General features: G+C 43.2%; 2 protein-coding genes across 2 annotated transcripts; both read left to right on the top strand.

Moving 5' to 3' along the window:
- Positions 1 to 463: 463 nt before the first annotated feature.
- On the top strand, positions 464 to 14481 carry ntng2a (netrin g2a). Its single transcript, XM_071472306.1, has 14 exons — positions 464 to 724; positions 1722 to 2145; positions 4082 to 4340; positions 4852 to 4997; positions 5240 to 5478; positions 5676 to 5848; positions 6246 to 6269; positions 8327 to 10519; positions 11230 to 11310; positions 11565 to 11639; positions 12730 to 12897; positions 13168 to 13311; positions 13527 to 13616; positions 13709 to 14481. Exons 2-14 carry the CDS (start codon positions 1918 to 1920, stop codon positions 13834 to 13836), a joined length of 3948 nt encoding a protein of 1315 aa, XP_071328407.1. The 5' UTR covers positions 464 to 724; positions 1722 to 1917; the 3' UTR covers positions 13837 to 14481.
- A 1471-nt stretch (positions 14482 to 15952) lies between these two features.
- Positions 15953 to 22349, top strand: endog (endonuclease G). Its single transcript, XM_071472309.1, has 6 exons — positions 15953 to 16174; positions 16862 to 17055; positions 20520 to 20661; positions 21343 to 21452; positions 21535 to 21616; positions 21698 to 22349. Exons 1-6 carry the CDS (start codon positions 16004 to 16006, stop codon positions 21893 to 21895), a joined length of 897 nt encoding a protein of 298 aa, XP_071328410.1. The 5' UTR covers positions 15953 to 16003; the 3' UTR covers positions 21896 to 22349.
- Positions 22350 to 22799: the final 450 nt, after the last annotated feature.

Consider the following 22799-nt stretch of genomic DNA (forward strand, 5'->3'; position numbering starts at 1 on the left):
TCTAGTGGACTTTTAAAACATCATTAGTCACTTCTATGCACTATGGTATATATAAAATAGCCTATGTACAATATGTTATATATATATATATAGATAGATATATAAATTAACATATGTATATTATGTAACTGTGTAGACACTTGGAGATAAAAAGTTGTGTAAAAAAACATTGATATGAAGTATCAAAAACAGAAACAGTAATGAATTAATGAGTTTATATTATCTTCTTTATTCTCTGTTGTTGAATCAGTGATTAATTTAAATGTTTTAAGTCTGTGACTTTAAATGTAGATCAGAGAGAGATTGCTAGAGTGAGGTAGAGTTCACAGTGGAGAGAGAAAGGTAGAGAGAGGTAGAGTTTACAGTGGAGAGAGAAAAAGGTAGAGTGAGGTTGAGTTCACAGTGGAGAGAGAGAAAGGTAGAGTGAGGTAGAGTTCACAGTGGAGAGAGAGTCAGTTGACACTCAGCCGACAGAACGAACAGATCTCTGAGAAGTTTATCTACAGCAGCGACAGAGAGCAGGAGGAGATTAAGAGGAGAAGATAAAAGAAAAGGGGTGAGAAAAAAGAAGAGGAGAGGAGGAGGAGGAAACAAGACAGAGAAAGAGGAGAAGAAATAAATAAGGAAAAGAAAAGAAGAAGAAGAAAGAGGAGACTGAACAGCAGGAGGACAAACATCCTGTCATCTGTTTAATCAGCTTAACAAGACAGAGAGAGAGAGACAGGTGAGTAACAGAGAGAGAGAGAGAGAGAGAGAGACAGAGGGGTGAATAACAGAGAGAGAGAGACAGGTAAGTAACAGAGAGAGAGAGCGAGAGACAGGTGAGTAACTGGTAGAGGGACAGATGGGTGTGTGTTGAGAGCCGTGGTTCAGGTTTGATCTGAATGTGACCAGTTCACAGAAATAGTCTGAGCTCAGTGATAAACAGAAGAGACAATAACAAGATTAACAAGAACTGCATTATAAACTGAATACATACAGGTGTCAGACAGGTGTTGGACTGTTGTTAGACAGGTGTCAGACAGGTGTTGGACAGTTGTTGCAGCACCGTAAGACTGTACAGGTGCAGGCGGACTTAGTGCTTCATGTAGAAAATGTCACAGATTTGTTTTAAGGGATTCTGGCCTCAGTGTCTGATCTGGATCCAGGTTCAGAGGAGGAGTCTGTAGCTGGAGGATCAGCAGCAGCAGAGACGTTTTAATAAAACACAGTCTGTCCTCAGTGTCTCACTTTAATCATCTCTGTCATCAGTTCAGACACAAACAAACAAACAAACGAGTCTCATTCATATCTAACTTTATTTCTCTGGAGGCTACAGGAACCTGAACATACTCTACCTGTTTATAGAACACTTCACACCTGCTTCAACACGTTTACATCTTTTAGAATACTTTTTGTGTAAATCTCACCATTAGTAAAAAATTCTGGAGTTTGTTCTCCTGCCAGCTGAATGAGAGTCATTTTTGTGAGGACCAGAGACCTTCAGACTCAGTCTGGTTCTAAATTGTTCTGGAAATTTACCTGCACTACCCCTGGACAACTGGTGGTCTGTTAAGGTCTGTTCAGGTTTGTTCAGGTCTGTTCAGGTCCAGAGTCTGTATCAGGTTCCTGTCAGATTGTATTTTATTCTGCATGTCAGGTTTGGGTTTTCCACAGGCTCAGGTCCAGGACTCATGAAGACTTGAATGTGTCACTTGTGGTTTTTGTTGTTTCGTTTTCAGTCATTGGGCTGGACTTCTTCAGGACTGTTTTGTAGGACTACCTGAGGGAGACTCAAGTGATGGCAACCACCTGATGGCTGGATGGTAACCAGCAACAACTCTGTAACCATGACAACCACCTGTTTGAAGAGATAGATGAACCTGTTGAGATGTGACTTCCTGATGAACCTCCTGTCTGTCTGACAGTCAGGCCGCCATGTCTCTTGCCCTCCTCCCCCTCCTCGTTCTCCTGCCAGCTCTGGGACGGTGTCAGCCTGGAGATCAGTTTGATCTATGTCGGTCACTGCGCGGCTCAGAGGCAGGGCCGGGCTGGGAGTTCTACGCCTGTCAGCCTCCACCTGCCAACATGAAGGAGGTGATGCAGATCAAAGTCGACCCCCCCGGGATCACCTGTGGAAACCCACCTGAGAGATTCTGTACACTGGTCAGTGACACACACCTGAACGCATCACTGAACACACACCTGATCACAGAAACAGAGCAATTAGACCAGGCCAGACTGGTACCTGGAACCAGCTTAAGACCTCCAAGTGGACTAAATAAACTGTGACAGACTCACTGTAAACAGACTTTAAACATCCCACAATGCATCACTCTCATCACTCAGTCCCATTATGCATCACTCTTATCACTCAATCCCACAATGTATCACTCTCTGACCAGTTGCTGATTTCAAACATCAGGTTCACTGTTTCATATTCCTCCTGTCAATCATCTCCTGACCCCTCAGATTGATCAGGTGGTCTCCAAGAGGGTCCTGAGCCTCAGGTTGGGAACCATGTGCTCTCCTGCTGTCTGTTTAATTGTTCCTTTGGGAAACTGAAGGTGTGTCTGAATTATTGATAAATGTAGCAGCAAATCAAATGTTAATAATTCATCAATGAGAATTCACACGAGACAAAAACTGACCCTGAAACAGGTTCAGATGTGTTTATACACACACACGCACACAGCTAGCCTCAGAAACAGTAGCTGCTGCAGTAAACGATGCAAAAAGGAAACATCAAAATCTAAAAATATGTGAAACAGAACAACAGCTGCAGAGAGAGGTCAGAGGTCAGAGGTTAGAGGTCAGAATGGACAGTACAGCAGGAAATACTCTCTCTCTCTCTCTCTGTGTCTCTTGATTGGTCACTGCTGGTCTGGACCTCGTCACACTGACATGAAGTGATGTGTTTATCTGATTAGTTAGAGTCAGTCAGGGTTAGTTAGTGATGGGTACTTAAATCTTGTTTAGTGGTGGACTGGGACAGTTGGCAGCAGCAGATGGGGCTGAAGGATGATCCTCTAACACACACACACTGACCAGATTAACATCAGTGTTAATTCATCACTGCACATGTATGTTAGTGAGACAGACACACACACACACACACACACACACACACACACACAAAGGCATTATTAGGATTTCTGTGAGTGTCAATGTCCATTATTGATCAGAATTTGCCAATAGTCACTGATCTGTTATTAAGCACTCCAACACTGTGTTAAAGGAGCTACCTGTAAGTTTTCTTTTGCTGTGTGTGTGTGTTTATGTTTGTGTGTGTATTTGTGTGTGCAAAAAATAACCTAACCTAAAAAAATAAACCTAATCTAGTTCCACATCTCTATCCTCTAACGTTACCATCGTTACCACTGCCAAGTTCAGAGCTGTTCAAACATGAGTCTCCTCTGATTGGTTCTCCTGTCTACATGTGTTTACCTGAAGGTCTACATGTGTCCCCCCCAAAGGTATACATGTGTCCACCTGAAGGTCTACATGTGTTTACCTGAAGGTTTACATGTGTCCTCCCGAAGGTATACATGTGTCCACCTGAAGGTTTACATGTGTTTACCTGAAGGTTTACATGTGTCCTCCCGAAGGTCTACATGTGTCCACCTGAAGGTCTACATGTGTTTACCAGAAGGTTTACATGTGTCCTCCCGAAGGTCTACATGTGTTTACCTGAAGGTCTACATGTGTCCTCCCGAAGGTCTACATGTGTTTACCTGAAAGTTTACATGTGTCCTCCCGAAGGTCTACATGTGTTTACCTGAAGGTTTACATGTGTCCTCCCGAAGGTCTACATGTGTCCTCCTGAGGGTCTACATGTGTTTACCTGAAAGTTTACATGTGTCCTCCCGAAGGTCTACATGTGTTTACCAGAAGGTTTACATGTGTCCTCCCGAAGGTCTACATGTGTCCTCCTGAGGGTCTACATGTGTCCTCCCGAAGGTCTACATGTGTTTACCTGAAAGTTTATATGTGTCCTCCCGAAGGTCTACATGTGTTTACCTGAAGGTCTACATGTGTCCTCCCTCTGACCTTTTGACCTAATTTATGTGATAAATAAAGGGTTGGTTCTGTGTGTCCTCAGGAGAACCCGTACCTGTGCAGTGATGAATGTGACGCGTCCAGCCCTGACCTGTCTCACCCTCCACAGCTGATGGGAGACAGGGAGAGGGGGGGCCTCATCACCTATTGGCAGACAGTCACATGGTCCAGATATCCTGAGCCACTATTGGCCAACATCACTCTGTCCTGGAACAAGAGTCTGGAGGTGGTTGATGACATCACAATCACCTTTGAGTATGGCCGACCAACCAGCATGGTGCTGGAGAAGTCCATGGACAAAGGTGATTAATTTGGGCAATGGGAGGGGTGGGTGAGATGTCATCAGTACCACATCAGGTTTACCTGTGCAGCACAGTGTCACCTGTAATGTCTCACACCCACTTCAGTACAGGACCCAGGAACCATTTCTCCTTGACCTCGGTGGAAAACATCATGAGGTCAAAGAAGTGAAGGATCGTTTATGAAGACTTTTTTTAAATCAACTTTATTTATAACATATGGATGATACAGGGACAAACTCACTGCTGACAGTTCAGCTCAGTTTATACAACAACAGATACAAACACAACAACATGTTGGGCATCAGCAGGTTATCAATTATCAATACAAATTAACAAAATATTAACATTATTATTAGCCTAATCAGGAAAAGGACAGTCTCAAAGTAAACTGTCAATTTAGAGCTCTGATTAATAATTAATTTGTAACAACCAATGCAACCACAACAACTGTTAGTTAGAGTAGCAGGACAGGTGTTAGGACAGATGTTGGTCATCAGTGTCTGTGTTTCAGGTGAAACCTGGCAGCCATATCAGTTCTACGCTGACGACTGTCTGGAGGCCTTTGGCATGTCACCTAAACGAGTCTCTGATTTAGCACCGACTAATTTAACCCGGGTTATCTGCACTGAGCAGTACTCCCGCTGGGTAGGAGCCAAGGTGGGTAACTGGACTTCATATTGGTCACACTGGGAAACAGGTAACATACTGCAAACATTAATGACACAGACTGCAACAGGTGTAAACAGTCTGCACTTTTATTTATATTGACTGTTATTTAAATTATGTGGGAAACTGAAACAATGATAAGTTAAAAGCAGTGTTTGACTCAAGCGACAGGTGTATATACCTGACCTGTAGACTCGGAGCAGGTAAACTGACTGAAGCTGTTTGACCAATAGGAGGAGAAGACTGTGGTGTTCGAAGTGCGCGCTCGGTTTGCAGTATTTGCAGGTCCAAAGCTGATCAACATGGATGCTCTGTACACACGAATGGAGACGATGAAGGGTCTGAGAGATTTCTTCACCTTCACCAACCTCCGTCTGAGACTGCTCCGCCCAGCGCTGGGAGGGACCTACGTCCAGAGAGACAACCTTCTGAAGTACTTCTACGCCATCTCCAACATCGACGTACCTGCCAGGTAATGACACAGTAACAGACAACACCCACAAGCTAGTCATGTTAACCCAGGACAGAATAGTTCAAACTCCACCTACTTTCACACCCCCTTACATGACCAATCACTGAGTGAAAAGGATATGACATCAAAAAGACTGATGTTAGACAGGCGTTTGTGTGTGTGCGTGTGTTTGTGTGTTCTTGTGTGTGTTCCTGCAGGTGTAAGTGTAACCAGCATGCGTCTCAGTGTGTGTTACGAGATGTGACGCTGCAGTGTGAATGCGACCACAACACAACAGGACAGGACTGTCAGCGCTGCAGCCTAGGGTTCAAGTCCAGCAGCTGGAGACCTGGATCGTTCCTACCCCTGCCCAGAGGCACTGCCAACACCTGTACGTACCAGTATACACACACACGGCATGTGTCCATGTCCATGTTTATGTGTTGCTTGTGTGTGAGTGTGTGTGTGGGCAGGGTGATCAGTCTGTGGTGCTAGCGGAAGTGTCCTGAAGATCTGTGGGTTTGTTCTTCAATCTTGTCCTTGTTGTTGACTCCAGCATGGATACACACTCCTATCATGATACTCCACTCATGGTAGGAGTGTGAATTGCGTTGCGTTGCGTTGCGTTGCGTTGTGTTGCGTTGCATTGTGTTGTGGGTCTGGTGATGGATTAGTTCATATTCACAGTGGAGGAACCAGCTGCACTTATGTCATGTGAGGCTGTTGCCATGGTTACAGTGTGACTCCAATGATGAAACCAGGTCATTAACATGTTCTGTATTTTGCAGGTGAAGTAGCAGAACCAGCAGCCAGTAAGTACAGATCACCTGTCTGTCTATTCACCTGTCTGTCCTTCGGTCCCACCACCCAGCCCTCCTGTCCAATAGACCAAGACATATAAACAGTAGTAACATGGTCAGTGTTGCATCATGGGAACAAATCTGAGCTTTGAGCTGAGAAAACATTTTAAATGTCAGTGTCAAGTCACAGTCACATCACTGACTGTGGTTAGGGTTAGGGGTTAGGGTTAAAACCAGTCAGTCAATCAATCAATCAGTCAGCAAATTAATCAATCAGTCAGTTAATCAGTCAACCAATCAATTGGTCGATCAATCAGTCAGTCAATCAATTAATCAGTCAGTGTTATCCTTTCAATATCAGAGTGCATTCTGGGAGGAATCTGAAGGTTAATCTGTGGTTCAGAGCAAGTTAACACATTGACAGATGGTGTGTGTGTTTAATCTAAGGTCATCTGTTTTAACCTTTCAATCACCTCTCTCACACACACATACACATACACATACACACACACACACACACACAACCCAGAAGAATCCACAGATCATCCTACCAGATGCAACAGTGACAGGAAATAATAATAATAATAATAATAATAATAATAATAATAATAATAAAATGATATAAATAATGCAATGTAGATGTAAGAGGCTGAAGACACACACCTCTGGTCTGAGACACATTCTCTAATATGAACGTATTTAACTTTAAAATATGAAATAAAATGAAATAAAATTAATTAATTAATCTCACTTCCTGCTAAAACTGAGACAAATATAAATGTACTATTCACAGTAAAATTTGGACTGGAATCTGTCCAGCAGTGTGTGGATCTGTTCTCTATTAGAAAAGCATTACAGTCTAGTAAAGGTCTCTGCAGAACAGATCTGCTGGGAACAGGTGACTCTGGCTGCAGTAGATTCCAAACTAAATCAAATATTTAGGTAAAATGATGAAGTGACGACTGAAAGAAGCTCAACGTTCGGTTTGTGCGGGTCACAGAATGCAACAGTTTCAGTATCAGAGAGGAGTCACATTAACATCAGCAGTTCCTCATCTCAACTACACATTGTCTGGACCTGCACATTCAGCATGCTTTGATTCATGACCAGTCAGGAGGTGAACCCGGGATGAGAACAAACATTAATGTACTACATACAAGAATAAAAGAAACAGTCACACAGACATGTTGACCACTGTCCATCTTGGGTGTCCACAACATAAAGAGGCAGAACTCCAGCTTCAGGCTATGAAGTGTGACCAGAGGGCCGAGATTTATTATTGCTTCTGCTGTGTGTTCTTCCTTAGAACTAGAAAACTTGACCCCAGAGGAGAGCCAGGTTCTGGAAGAGGTGTAGGATGTGAAAGATTCAGGAGGAGGTTTCATGTTAATAGGCAAAAAAGTTAAGGAGATGTTGGGGAAATTCAACTATTTATTGTTATTTTATGCCTGTAAACTATTGCATCTAAGATGTTATGTAACTATTCACCACTAGGTGGAGCCACAGCCCTGGCAGACAGACCCCAGCCCCCACCCACCCTTCTTGCTAATGCCAGGATGTTGTAAACAAGAAACATGTAATGTGGGACAGAAAACATCTGGTAAAACCAGCAGTTTGGCAGATCTAGAAAACTGAAAATAAGGTTGTGTGTGAACTGTCTCAGAAAAAAATGGTATAAAACCATTTGACCAGACCAACATGTAACCACATTCAACACAAGGCAAACCAATATGACATGCAGTGTTTCCCATTAATTACCAGTCTGATTTGTTACACTGGAGTTTCATAACGGTTCAAGTTCAGGTCAGAAGCAGAAGAAGCATCATTATCATGTATTTTATGGTCTCACATCACATCTAATTTATTTTGGAGTCTACTGTCAGCTAGTTGGTGTAAGGGCAGTTTGGAAGGTGGTGGGGTGATTGGGGGAGGGGGGCCTCACGGGATCCCCTCATTAACGTGTCATTAAACTGAAAAGCTCCCAGTGCTGTGTTTTGTATCGTTCTGCAGAGTTCAGTCATTGTCTGTAGAGAACCGAAAACTGAGACATAACTCTTCTTCTCTGACAGCGGCTGGTGACTCTGACTCAGCAGCATCTGATAGACCCTCTGCCTCATCAGATGGAGTGACTTACACTACTACTGCTACTACCACTACGACTACTACTACTACTGACAGTACTACTGCTACCACTGCTGAGACTAATACTACTGATAGTATTGCTGCATCTACTACTGACAGCATTATAACTACAGACACCACCACAACTTATGTTACTATAATTGACAGTACTACACCTACTAACAGTATTACTACTATATACACTGATGCAACTACTAGCACTCCTACTTCCACTACTGACCCTTCTATTACTACAGATAGTACTACAATTATTTTTATGTACACAATGATTACTGATGCGATCTATACAAGCAGAGGAAATCCTCTTACTGTTACAGATACAGGCAGTACTTCTACTACCACTGACACATGGAGTATTATTACTGCAGAAACAAGTACTAGTCGTGATATTAAATCCGTATTTGACACGGACGGTGTTCCTATTATCAGTACTTCCATGACTGATTCTAGTTTTACAGCTTACTTCAGTAGAACTACTGATACTGATGACTTTCCTAAGGCTGGTGTAGAATCTACTACTTCAAAAGTTGTCACTGGTACTACAGTTTTCAGTAGTACTATGAGTAGAACAGATTCTGATGCATTTCCAGACTTCAGTGGTACACCAGGACTTCCAGTGGACACAGCTCTGTCCAGCACTCCTGCTCTGGAGACTGGAGACACTGTGTCCAAACCAGCTCTCACAGTACCAGACACCACCATTCCCCGTACCACTAGTAGCACCTCCAGTTTCACCAGTAATACCAATACCATCAGCCCCACAATCCCAGGCTGCAGTTCTGACTCTGAGGTGTCTATTTCTGACCCAGTGACTCCACCCTCTGACTCCACCTCCTCACCAGATAGCACAGACTCCGCCCTCTCTGAGACTGGTACTACCAACCTGATCACCAGTACTACCCTATCTGCTGATGGGACTACACCAACTGGAGTCCCACTTCTAACAACCATCCCAGAAATAACCCCACCTGGTGATAGGGCTCCATCTGGAGACTCTCCACCCACAGCGTCAGCCCCAACCAGTCAGTCTGGAGATACTTCACCTACGGCAGGAGCTGACATAACTTTTCCTGATGTTCCTTCAGACACTCCAATAGATATACCATCTCCTGATGTACCACCAGCAGATTTACCTCCTCCTGATATACCACTGCCAGATGTATCTTCCCCTGATGCATCTTCTTCAGATGTACTACCTCCTGGTGGACCTCCTCCTGATATAGCTCCTCCTGATGTACCTCTTCTCTATGCACCACCTCCTGATCTTCTTTCTCCAGCTGTACCTCCTCCTGATGTACCACCAGATGTTACACCTCCAGACATACTTCCTCCTAATGTACCTCCCCCAGGTGTTCCTTTTCCTGATGTACCTTCTCCTGATGTACTTCCTCCAGATGTACCTCCTCCAGAGGTTCCTCCAGAAGTGCCATCCTCTAGGACTCCAGACTCTCTGATAGATGTACCTCTTCCTGATGTACCTTCTCCTGATGGAGTAACTCCTGAAGTGTCTCCTCCTGATGCTCCCCCTCCAGCTCCCAATACTCCTGTAGAGTCCTTGTCACCTCCCTCTGAAGGAGGAGGTGATGCTGCACCAGAAACAAGATCCACCACCACAGATCGGTCTTACCCTGCTGGTGATTTGGCCCCTGTGGACTTCACTTTCCCTGTTCCAGAGGACACAAATCCAGCTCAACCTGGACCAGATTCTGGATCAGATACTGGACAAGCTTCTGGACCAGTGCCTATTGGGGATTCTGGCATCATTCCCAGTGATTCTCGTGGATCTATTGGTGGGTCTGAATCAGATTCAGTTGATCCTGGACTGGATTCCATCTCAACAGGACCAGACACAGGGGAAATACAAAATAGAGGACCAGAATCAATTGCACCAGATTCTCCTACACCAGATCGTGTAAGTCCTGGTCTGGACTCTCAACCAGATTCTGTTCCTGCAGTAGATGATCCAGGATTAGGTTTGTTTCCTTCAGCATCTCAAAAGGAAGGAAAGTCTGAAAAGGATTCAGCTGCTGGTGGACCATCAGGATGGTCTGATTCCAATGAAAAGAAAGACTCTAAACAACAGACTACAGAAGAGCAGAAAGGAGAAAGAAAGGAGAAAGGTACAATGAGCCATGATTGGTCAGATTAGATTTAATGTGATAATATTGGCTGCACATTAATCGCTAGTATACACTGTGTATAGTTTATAAAATTGTTGACCTTGAAAACAACAGCTTGATCCTTTAAAAATTGCAACTTACTTGTCTAAAAAAATTCTGCCATATATTATGACCTTCCTCAGTAGGTGAAGTTGTTAGTTCTCATGTGAGTTAATAAGGTGTGGTCAAAAGCTTCAGAAACAAGTTGATCCTTTGAATTTCATGTCAAAATCTTGATACTTAGGGTGAGACTTACAGGGTTGCATCACCAAAAAACAACAACATCAGTTAATGTCCATTGTGATATATCACTGACATCAAGCAGATTTCAAGTCTTCCTTTTAGTAAAAGATACCAGATTCATTATTCCTCGTATGTCCAGGTGAAAAGCTGCTGCTGGTGCCTTGTGTTTTTTAGAGGATGTAAGAACACATGGGGAACTGGCAGCAAGTAAACTGGGAGGATACATGAGAGAAGAGGCATAATGTTAGAAGATCTGAATATGTCTATTACAATCAGCTGAGATGAAAAACTTTGTAACATAAAGTTACTGTCAGAGCAACTGCAGGAACAAAGGTTTAATGAGCAGCAGCGTCACATGTTGATCCATCCCTCAAATAAACTCATGTTTTCAAACAAATTTAAATCCTCTCCTTTGTTGAACCAAACAGCTGAGGCCAAAGAGGAACTGAAGAAAGAATCCAAGCAGGAAAGATTTGGAGAGAAAGAGGACAAAGGCTATGAGAAAAAAGGTAGATGTAGAGACAGTGGTAGACCTGCAACCTACTAGCTAGTGATAGTTATAGCAGTACTGGCATTAGTAGTAGTGGTAGTAGCCTCAGTAGCAGTAGAAGTGCAGGTAGTAGCAACTGCACTTTTAAATACACCTGATGCTACTGCAGTGTAGTTAGTTCAGAGGTAATTCCTCTCTAACCCTGACCTTAGAGTTAGGGTTAACCGCTACCTCCTTTTTGCCATGGTTACACATCTTGCTTTGTGTCCAAAGCAACCCAGAAGATTTTGATTCCAGGAGGACCAAAGTTCAGTCAACTGTCCAAAATCGCCTATATCACCTTCCAGGGTAAGATTGCCTCCAGACTCCTACTCCTGCACTAGCCCCACCCCCTGACAAACAACCAAGGTGTGTTCAGATATTTCATCATCCCTGTTTATTCTTTCCACAGCCATCAAACATGACAATAGAAATACGGGCACTGGCTCCTCCTCTTGTCTCTCGGACTCCTCCTCTCTATTTGTGACCCATCCCCTCATAAGATTGATTCCTCCCACTCTGATTCGCTACAGATGGGTCATTTTCAGTGGGAAGGTCAAGAGAAAGGAATAAAAAAGACAAAGAAAACTATAGAAAAACTTGTGTAGCCATGTGACCTGTCAGAGTAGAAATGATTGGACAGACTGATCTGGGCTGTGACTGGTTCAAGACCACAGATCTTTTTGCATCTCCATCAGTGTTCATGTTGTCTCATCTGTCAAATTGTTTGATATTCTCTAGACTGTGTCCTGGAGCTGTGGGTGGGGTTGGGTACAGTGGGTGGGGCTTCTTTGTTAACTGTCCTAAGTGGGTTTCTTTGTCACATGGTTGCTATACAGTGACTTCAATGTACACACCTGTGTTGCCACAGCATACAGATAAGGAGAACAATGGATAACACAAGGGAATGTGAGCAGTACACATTAAGAAAAATCATCTTTTATCTAGCAAAGTGAGAACAGAGGCATCAAATTAAAGAAACAACCAAAATGGAAACACACTGATACTTCAGTTAGTTGATACTTTAGTTAGTTAAGTTACATTACTTCAGCTACATTTCCATATGTGGTACTATTTCAGTTCTGATGCAGTACTTTAGTTATATTACAACATGTTACTTCATTTACATTACAACATTACTTCAGTTATATTATTATACAATACAATATGTCACAATAAGTAATTTTATTTTTGTCATATTGTAATATAACAGAACACATTATGTTACAATATGACAGTTACATGATGTGACATTATTTCACATATGTTATATGATGTCAGTTATGTTGCCTCCATTACATTGTGTTAATTTACAGTACAGTACTTTACATTGTGTTACATTAGGTTACAATATGTAAGGTTACATTGTTCAGTAGTTGGTTTTCTCTGTCTCTGTCAGACTGTGAGTGTAATGCTCACTCCAACCGCTGCAGCTACATCGACTTCATCAACGTGGTCACATGTGTCAGCTGTAAACACAACACACGAGGACAGAACTGTCAGTACTGTCGCCTTGGTTACTATAGGAATGCCTCACTATCGCTTGATGACGAGAATGTCTGTGTGGGTTAGTAACACAAACACAACCACACACATACACAACCTGTAAACACACAACCATACACAGACCTTAATGAAGTGAATCAACAAAAACAGCCTGATTGTATAAAAAAAATCTGTCACATGATGTCAGTGCTATTCATCTAGAGGTCAATATTTTATTACTAAATATGATCAGTTATATGACACTGACTGACTGACTGACTGACTGATTGATTGATTGACTGACTGATACATAATAATAACAATAATAATAATAATAATGTCTCTGTGTCAGAATGTGGGTGTGATGCAGATGGCAGTGTTTCTCCTCACTGCTCTGACACTGGTCTCTGTCAGTGTAAAGACGGAGCCACAGGGAGGCGCTGTGACTCCTGTTTACCTGGATACACCTGGAGAGGAGGCAAGGCCAGCTGCACAGGTACACACAGTGAGGGGGTGAGGCTTTAGTAACACTACAGGACCTGATACAGTGTGTTTGCCTGTGTCTAGGTGGCCTGTGATGTCAGACAGCGACATATCAAATCACTCCTCATGTTATCAATAATGGTACTAATAACTGATTATTGATTATATTAATTGTAATCAATTACAATAATAATTTTGATAATTCAGAGAAATTTCCTGTCTCCTCAGCGAACATGTGTGATGAGGAGCGTTTGATTTGTCAGAACGGAGGAACCTGTGTCGACTTCCAGCGCTGTGTCTGTCCAGATAACTTCACAGGTAATTACTCACGGTAATGACTTGAGCAAGGCCTCATTATGTCATGGATAAGGTGTTGTGGGCAGGGTCTGATGATGTCATCATGTGTGCAGGTACATTGTGTGAGCAAAGTGTCTGTCTGAAGAAAAGTGGTTGCCTCAATGCTGAAGGTTCCTCCTCCTCTCTGACCTCACACCTTTACCTGCTGACCCTTAGTCTGATCACCTCGACCTCCTGCTGAGTCCGGTTACTAAGATGAGGCCACGCCCACTGATGACATCACAAGGATAAACATTTAATGTGATATAAAACCCAGAAGAACCAGTTTATTGTTTACTGACTGTTTATTGTTTTGTTTTTTGTTTTTTTTTGCTGATCTTGACCTGTCATGTGTTGGAACAGGACATGACGTTATGGCTATGACATCAGATCCTGTTTATGTCTCAGTGGAGAGTCAGTGAGCTGATGTCTGTATTCCACATATTCATGTTCGCAAAAGACAGAACCAGATATTGTCTTTTTTATTCCACACATTCTTGCTCTTTGTCAAAATCTGGTGCCTACATTACCCACAATGCACCTGGGCAGCAGGGGAGGAGGGGTCTCTTCTTTCTACTGTTTATTGTTTTACATCTGTAGTCTTCAGACACTGAGGTGGGTTGAAGGACAAGCTTACATTTTTTAAGGTTTTGGTCTCTGTAAAGGTTCTGTTCACTGTACTGGTGACAAAAACATCACCAAAGCAATTACTTTTATTGTGAAATTCTCTCTTTGCCTGTCCTTGTTTCCTGGCCACTGCTTGAAATCAGAGTGTTAAAACTTCACATTAACTCACAGGCCAGATGTGTGCAGGTGTCTGTGACACATTAAACTACCCGAGGATTCAGATTCAGATTCTATTTATTTATTTATTTTTTCATTAATTTTCTTACCTGGTCCATAAACAAAACTAGGTAGTTATAGTATGTCTCCGAGGCAACAGATCAGTGCACCTGGATCAGTGTGAGGGGGGTCAACAAACAGCAGTAAAAAACACCAAAATAACAGTCATTTAAAAGGACACCTGTCGGTGCTCGGTAGCCTGTGATGACATCATCACGTCAGCCTGAGGGGGTGAGGTCACTGCACTGAACAGGTCAGACTGGCTGATACTTCAGAGGACAATGCTGGACAATAATTATCAGGGACCAAACTTTCACAGTTCAGACTGATGTTGTCCTACACAGATTAAACTAGCAAACACATGAGAACATTGGAAAACTGTTGAGCTTCTGGGTTAAGTGATTTATTTGTTGTTCACTCCAGGAACTGTGTCATATCCAACTAGAGTTGAGTGGAACCCTGTTTCCAGATACCTGCACCGTATGTGTCCCCACTGTGTATAAACATGGCTGTTTGTCTGTTACTGTTCTACCTAAAATCAACAATTAATTCTTTTGATTTTGAGACATTAAGGTTGAGGAAATCCCCACCATTTAACAAAGACAGGTAGGTCACATCATCCCTGTGGGCAGGGCCATCCACTCATCACAGACCAGGATCACCTGAAGAGAGGGAGAGGAACACAAGAAACATTTAAACACATTATACTAGAGACCTGGGATCACAGCAGCTTCAATGCCAGTCAACATGATCCAACCCATGAGGATTAGTTATTGTTACACCCGTGGTTGTTACTACACTGTACACATACATACACACAAATGGTAATATTTTGTGTGCATGAGATGGGAACATTAATGGTGTTTAAAGCAGCAGAGCCAGTTCAAACCACAGATACAAAGACAGCCTAGATCTACAACCAAAACACACAAATATAAAACAAACACAACAAAACCACATCTTCACAGGTCTGAATTATTTTAGTCTTTGGTTCTGATACTTATCAACAGCACTGATACATATTTACATGTTATTTACATTATATTTCAGATATTCTTCAAACATATAAATAACAATTTCGTTTTATGAATACAATAAAATATCTTCTAAGATAGAAAGATGAATCCACAGATTCAATTTTTTTTATCTCTCAACAACTTTATTGAACATATAAGTCACAACAGAAAAACACAACACAAAAACAGCAGTCATTAATACATACAAAACAATAACAGAACCAGGGGGAGTGACCTAAATAAAGATATTAGACAAAGGGTTTTTTTGTTGGTAACCCTAACCCTTTCTTATTTTTGGAGTTGAAAATAGTTTAAATGTCCTGTTTGGTATCATTTTCAACTACTATAAACAAGGGTTTAGAACAGCTAAATCTAGATTAAATTTTGCTAAAATAATCACCAAATTTATAATATATAATTCTTCAAATCCAAAGATTCAAATCAGTTTGTTTTCCATGTCGCAATGTGACGTCATCGAAGCGCGTCACCAGCAGCCGATCCACTGGCAGCATGAGACGGTGGTGTGGGACCGGAGCGACCTTGGTGTTTGGAGCGGGACTCGGCACCGCGCTCAGCCGCCTTCTGAGCATCAGAGGCGGGGAGGAGGAGGAGGACAAAGCCGGTCTGCTCAGCCGAGTCCCGGTGATCCCGGTACCGATAGTCCAGGCCTCCGAGTTGACGGTGTGTGTGTGTGTGTGTGTGTGTGTGTGTCTGTGTCTGTGTGTGTGTGTCTGTCTGTCTGTGTGTGTGTTCAGGTCAATGACTTCTACATATCCTGTGACGTTACACAAAATAAAAGCATCAAATCTTCACAGGCATATAAAAAATGTTCGTAGATGAATCAGTGAATTGATTCTTGACGTTTGTTTCAGTTTATTTTATTGCTGTTTAAATGTGGGAAAATTTTTAGTTTCCCTCGTGTTGATGACGTTCCCACTGATTCTTCTAAAGGAGTTAATGTAAATTTTCACCTGTTCACACCTGCGTTAACATGTGTCTCAGGGGATCCACTCCCAAGGGGACAGCTCTAGGTTCAGGTGTGAACACACTGAGAGCTGATCACTCAGACCACATTCAGAGGTGGTCTGGGCTTCACCAGTGTGAACCTGAATGCGCCCTGGTTTTCTAAACAGGGCCCAAGTCTCTGAATCTGGACCTGCTCGAACTTTAATGAGAATCAATGATCAGTAATCATTGTTCCTGTCAGCACTGTTCCTTTTTTCATCAGTGCTTGAACATCTTCACTGTCACCTTCACCTGTGAGTCAGTCCTGCTCTCTGATTGGTTAAGAAGTCTGTCTCAGTGCTGCTCTTCTTGTGCATCAGTAACATGTGATCCAACTCACCTGTGCTGTGTCTGCTCATCCAGGTGAGTCCAGGTGGGTCAGGAGCTGTGATGAAGTACGGTTTCCCGTCACTGGCCAATATCAAGACCAGAGAGTCCTATGTCACCTCATATGACCCCCGCACACGCACTGCATCCTGGGTAATAGAGAGACTAAACCCTGCAGTACTGAGTGGCCCATCAGACAGGAAGTACTGCGACTTCAAAGAGGACAACAGGTGAGACAAGTAAAGACAAGGTCCCCTTTATTAGTCCCACAGTGGGGAAATTCACAGTGTTACAGCAGTAAAGGGGCAGTGCAGAGAACAGGAAAGCTGCAGAAACTGCAATAACAAATATTTAGGGAAGATAAATAATAACAATATAATAATATACAAAATATATAGATACAAAAATTACATATTTACAACAACAGTAGCAGCGTACGGTGGTGAGTGAGTTGTCCGTTTCTGGTCTGTGTGGTTACTGAGCACAGTGTTTGTTGTAAAGTCTGACAGCAGCTGGAAGGAAAAACTTGCGGTATCTCTCCACACACCGTGGGTGCAGCAGCCTGTCACTGAAGGAGCTGCTCAGTGCTGTCAGAGTGTCCTGCATGGGGTGGGAGGTGTTCTCCAACAGGGATGATAGCTTTGCCACCATTCTCCTGTCGCCCACTACCTCCACTGAGTCCAGGGGGCATCCCAGAACATAGCTGGCCTTCTTCATCAGCCTGTCCTGGGTCGGTTCTCTGTACTCCCTCTCGTACCCATCAGCAATGAGGCCGACAATTGCAGAGTCATTGGAGAACTTTTGCAGGTAGCAGTTGGTGGAGTTGTAGGAGAAGTCTGCAGTGTAGAGGGTGAACAGGAACAGAGCCAGAACCGTTCCCTGCAGGGCCCCTGTACTGCAGACAACCCTGCCAGACACACAGTCCTGGATCCTCACATACTGCGGCCGATTGGTGAGGTAGTCAAGGATCCATGTCGTGCACTCCAGCTTGTCCCTCAGGATCGTGGGTTGGTGATGGTGTTGAAAGCACTGGAGAAATCAAAGAACGTGATTCTCACAGTGGTCCCAGCCTTTTCCGGGTGAGAGAGGGATCGTTGTAGGAGGAAGATGACGGCGTCGTCTACACCGACGCCAGGCTGGTAGGCAAACTGAAGCAGGTCCAGCGATGAGCTCACAAGGTGCCGAAGATGAACAAGGACCAGTCGCTCCAGGGTCTTCATCAGGTGGGATGTCAGTGCCACTGGCCTGTAGCTGTTGAGGTCCTTGGGGTGGGGTGTCTTCGGCACCGGTACCACGCAGGATCTCTTCCACAGCTGTGGCGCTCTCCCCAGCTTCAGGCTCAGGTTGAAGATGTGCTCAACTATCCTGCACAGTTGGTCTGCACAGGACTTCAGGAGCCTTGAGCTGATGCCATCAGGACCCGCTGCTTTCCTTGGCTTGATCCTCCTGAGTTCCCTCCTCACCTGGTTTATTGTGAAACAGGACAGGAGGTGAGACAGGTAAACAGGAGGACAGGTGAGACAGGTAAAGAAGCGGCCCCTGTATTTATTATGTATTATTTTTATGCATGCGATGAACCAAACCAAAGTGAAACACAGTAGTTTTTAGCGTAAATTCAAACAGGTGTTACAGGTGTTACAGGCAAGGCAGGTATCACGGGTGTTACACGCATTACAGGTGTGACGGTGTTACTGGTGAGACAGGTGTTACATGTCATTAACATGTATACATCATTAACAGGTGATGAACTGTCTGTGACTCATAAAAACATGAATCTGTTTGAGACATTTAACTGGTTCAGAAGTGATTGGACATAAAAACATTTTATATTGAGACTGTGTTTTGATTGGTTGTTATGTTATGTTATATATGGTCGGCATCAAAGGAACCACACTAAGCTGGTTTAAGTCATATCTGTCAGATAGACTCCAGTTTGTTCATGTTAATAATGACTCCTCTATCATCACAGAAGTTAGTCATGGAGTTCCACAAGGTTCTGTGCTAGGACCAATACTCTTCAGTCTATATATGCTCCCTCTGGGAAACATTATTAGGAGGCGCCAGATGAATTTCCATTGTTACGCAGATGACACCCAGCTGTACTTATCCATGAAGCCAGGTGAGACTAACCAGATAGCCAAGCTTCAGGTGTGTCTTAAGGACATAAAAACCTGGATGACCACTAATTTCTTACTCTTAAATTCAGACAAAACTGAAGTTATTGTAATTGGCCCAAAACACCTCAGAGACACACTATGTGATAATATACTGACTCTGGATGACATCACCTTGGCCTCCAGTGCTACAGTCAGAAACCTTGGTGTCATTTTTGACCAGGACTTGTCCTTTACTTCACATATAAAGCAAGTCTCTAGGACAGCCTTCTTCCACCTGCGCAATATTGCTAAAATCAGACCCATTCTATGTCTAAAGGAAGCTGAAAAGCTAGTTTATGCATTTGTTACCTCAAGACTGGACTACTGTAACTCTTTATTGTCAGGATGTCCCAAAAATTCAGTAAAAAGCCTCCAACTGATCCAGAATGCGGCAGCACGAGTACTGACAGGATCTAGGAAACGAGATCACATCTCTCCTGTGTTAGCCTCTCTGCATTGGCTCCCTGTAAACTCTAGAATCAAATTTAAAATCCTCCTCCTCACCTACAAAGCCATTCATGGTCAGGCACCATCGTACCTTGGAGAGCTTATAGTTCCCTATTTTCCCAATAGGACACTTCGCTCTCTAAATGCAGGTCAACTTGTGGTTCCCAGAGTTTGTAAGAGTAGAATGGGGGGCAGAGCCTTCAGCTATCAGGCTCCTCTCCTGTGGAACCAGCTCCCAGTGTGGGTTCGGGAGGCAGACCCCCTCTCTACCTTTAAGATCAGGCTTCAAACTGTCCTGTTTAGTAATGCTTATAGTTAGGGTTGGCTCGGGTATGTCCTGACCCATCCCTTGGTTATGCTGCTATAGAGCTAGACTGCTGGGGGATTCCCATGATTCACTGGGCGCTCTCTCTCTATTTCTGTCTCTCTCCCCCTCTCTCTCTCGATAACTTCATGCCATTAACTTTGTATTTTTTCTCTCCTGTAGTTTGTGCTTCTCCTCTCTCTCCCTCTCTCTGTCCTCATTCTGCAGGTATCTCTGCCTCGGGAGCAGTAGGATCCAGATCCACCACTACTCATCTTTACTATTAACCACTGTTACCTGTCATTATTATTGATAACACCATTACCGACACAGCTGTTCCTGGTCTCTCTCTCTCTCTCTCTTCTCTCCCCTCTCCTCCCCCTCCCCCTCTTTCTATCTTCTCCTAAACCCAACCGGTCGAGGCAGACGGCCGCCCACCCCGAGCCCGGTTCTGTTGGAGGTTTCTTCCTGTTAAAGGGAGTTTTTCCTCCCCCCTGTCGCCAAACGCTTGCTCTTTGTGGGAACTGTTGGGTTTATTCTGTAACAAAGTAAGGTCTTGACCTTACCCTGTAAAGTGCCTTGAGATAATGTATATTATGATTTGGCGCTATACAAATAAAATTGAATTGAATTGAATTGAATTATTAAAGTCTAAATATGGACATGTCAGGAAACATGTAGGAGACAAAGAGGAAACAGTTCAGTCTAACGTTTCTTCTTGTTGTTTACAACTATAAACATCAGTGTGGAGTCAACCCGCTGACTGACTTAACCTCGCCCTTTCCAGTGTACACATCTTTCACAGATCGACCAACGCTGACTATAGGGGGAGTGGCTTCGACAGAGGTCACCTGGCTGCTGCAGCCAATCACAAGTGGAGTCAGAAAGCTATGGAGGACACGTTCTACCTGAGCAACGTTGCTCCACAGGTAAGCGCACACACAGTTACACATATACACCACAAGTGAACATATACAGTACACACACGTGTAAACAATAATGAAGTAAAAATGTTTTTAGAAATTTGGGGAAATTTATTAAAAATGAAAAACTGAAATCTCTTCAGACACAGCTGGTTCCTGTTTGTTTAATTATCACCGAGGTGAGCCTAGACCTTGACTGGAGTCCACCTGTGGTGACTTAGTTCAGACTCACACCTGTGTATCAGGTCCCACAGTCCACCTGAGACAGAGATCAGGACAAAGATCTGAGTGTTCCCAGGAGAACAGTAGATGAAGAGCTGTAACAAGGACCAGATGAAGGGTCTTGGTCAGGGAGGAAACCCAAATCCCAGCGGTCCCTCTACCAGAGCTTCAGAAGAGTTTACAGCTGATTGTCCTGCAATAAAGTGATCACCAACTGTTAGAGAAACAGACAGAGATTATTCTGACAGATGTTGATATGAATACAAATGATGTTTCACAGGTTCCCTCACACCTGTAGAACATGATCTGTAGGACAATCTCTGTAGAACCGCAACTGCAGCTGCTCTTCACGTGATTTTGATATTTTGATCAAATGGCAGCTTGACTGATCATCTTCTGATAATTGATGGTTACTATCTGAGTAAAACTCCATCTTATATTTGTGTTGTGTGTTCTTGTGATGAGAACCCTCACCTGAACCAGAACACCTGGAACAATCTGGAGAAACTCTGCCGCTCTCTGACCAAACGCTACCTCAACGTCTATGTCTGTACTGGCCCACTCTACCTGCCCAGGTAACCTCTGCCTCTTTCTCTGTGGTGCCTGAGTGCTCAAGGAGGAGCTGTAGGATGATGTCATCATGTGTGTGTGTTTCAGGCAGGAGGCTGATGGGAAACTCTACGTTCGTTATCAGGTTATTGGACAAAACCATGTTGCCGTGCCGACGCACTTCTTCAAGGTGAAGTCACCTGATGATGAGGATGGTGATGATGTCACCTGTCTATTAGCAGATGATGTTAACTGTCCCACGTCTCCTTAGGTGCTGATCCTGGAGCAGGAGAATGGCAGGGGGGTGGAGCTTCGTTCATACGTTTTACCAAATAAACCAATAGATGAGAAGGTTCCTCTGGAAGATTTCCTGGTTCCCATAGAAACCATTGAGAGAGCGTCAGGACTTCTGTTTGTCCCAAACATCATGAAGAGGACCAGCAGCATGCAGGCCATCACAGCTAAATGAACTACAGTACCCAGAACCCTCTGCTGTTCTGTGACTTCAGTTCTCCATACCTTCGTTCAGTTTACATGGTTTCAGTCAGGACTATCGTGTTCTAATGAGATCCAGAAGTTTAGTCAAAAGTTTGTTGTGTCACATCGACCTTATCTTTTTCTTATCAGAAAACATCACAAACCGATTTTTATCTTCATCATGGTGCAGAAACATGCAGCTGAGCATCATGGAAATATATTTAAATATACAACAGAAGATCAGGTTCCACTCAGGGCTGCATTACCCAGAAGCCCCTACTACTGACTGGACTACAGTAAAGGTGTGGCAGTGTTCTGTTAGTTAACCGTTGTTTAATTGACTCTTGTTGCAGGGGTCTGTGTTTCTGATGAGACAATAAAAACCTCAGTAACACAGGTTGGTCTTTAAATGTGACGAGAACAATAAATTTTGACATAAAAATGTTTCAGTGGGTTCCACCTGTGTCCACCTGTTTCAGTGTATTTGTGAAGTTAGCATGCCAACAGCTAGCTCCAATACCAAGTAACTGTAGTGTCCAGCCTGCTGAGAGGACGCATTATAACCTGTCGTCAGGTGACCATCACCAGAATTTTGAGAACTCAGTCCCTTCATTTAAAAAGGTAAGAAAAGCTTCATTTTTACATTCAAGTGAAAATTAAAATCAATATTATATTATTATTCTCTAATCAATGGATGTTTATATTAGTACAAATCTGAGGCTTTGGGGGATTAATATCCCATCATTTAAACCATATGAAAATTAAGGGAATTTTACAAAATGTAAGGTCCTTAAATCTCAATCCATTAAAGGCTGTTAACATTTTCTAATATGTAATTGGTCTAGATCTGATCACGTGACCCAGAATAACACCTTCTGATCAATACTGTTGATTAA

The sequence above is a fragment of the Trachinotus anak genome, unplaced genomic scaffold, assembly GCF_046630095.1.
Source record: "Trachinotus anak isolate AG129_WGS33_773 ecotype Australia unplaced genomic scaffold, CSIRO_AGI_Tana_v1 ptg000038l, whole genome shotgun sequence".
Lineage (NCBI taxonomy): Eukaryota > Metazoa > Chordata > Actinopteri > Carangiformes > Carangidae > Trachinotus > Trachinotus anak.

Bases quoted from the DNA above. Each gene is read 5' to 3' on its own strand.
- ntng2a (XM_071472306.1), top strand. From the start codon at position 1,918: ATGTCTCTTGCCCTCCTCCCCCTCCTCGTTCTCCTGCCAGCTCTGGGA. The intron at 2,146-4,081 runs GTCAGTGACACA...GTGTGTCCTCAG, and splicing joins CTGAGAGATTCTGTACACTG to GAGAACCCGTACCTGTGCAG. The intron at 11,311-11,564 runs GTAGATGTAGAG...TTGTGTCCAAAG, and splicing joins CAAAGGCTATGAGAAAAAAG to CAACCCAGAAGATTTTGATT.
- endog (XM_071472309.1), top strand. From the start codon at position 16,004: ATGAGACGGTGGTGTGGGACCGGAGCGACCTTGGTGTTTGGAGCGGGA. The intron at 16,175-16,861 runs GTGTGTGTGTGT...CTGCTCATCCAG, and splicing joins TCCAGGCCTCCGAGTTGACG to GTGAGTCCAGGTGGGTCAGG. The intron at 17,056-20,519 runs GTGAGACAAGTA...CGCCCTTTCCAG, and splicing joins GACTTCAAAGAGGACAACAG to TGTACACATCTTTCACAGAT.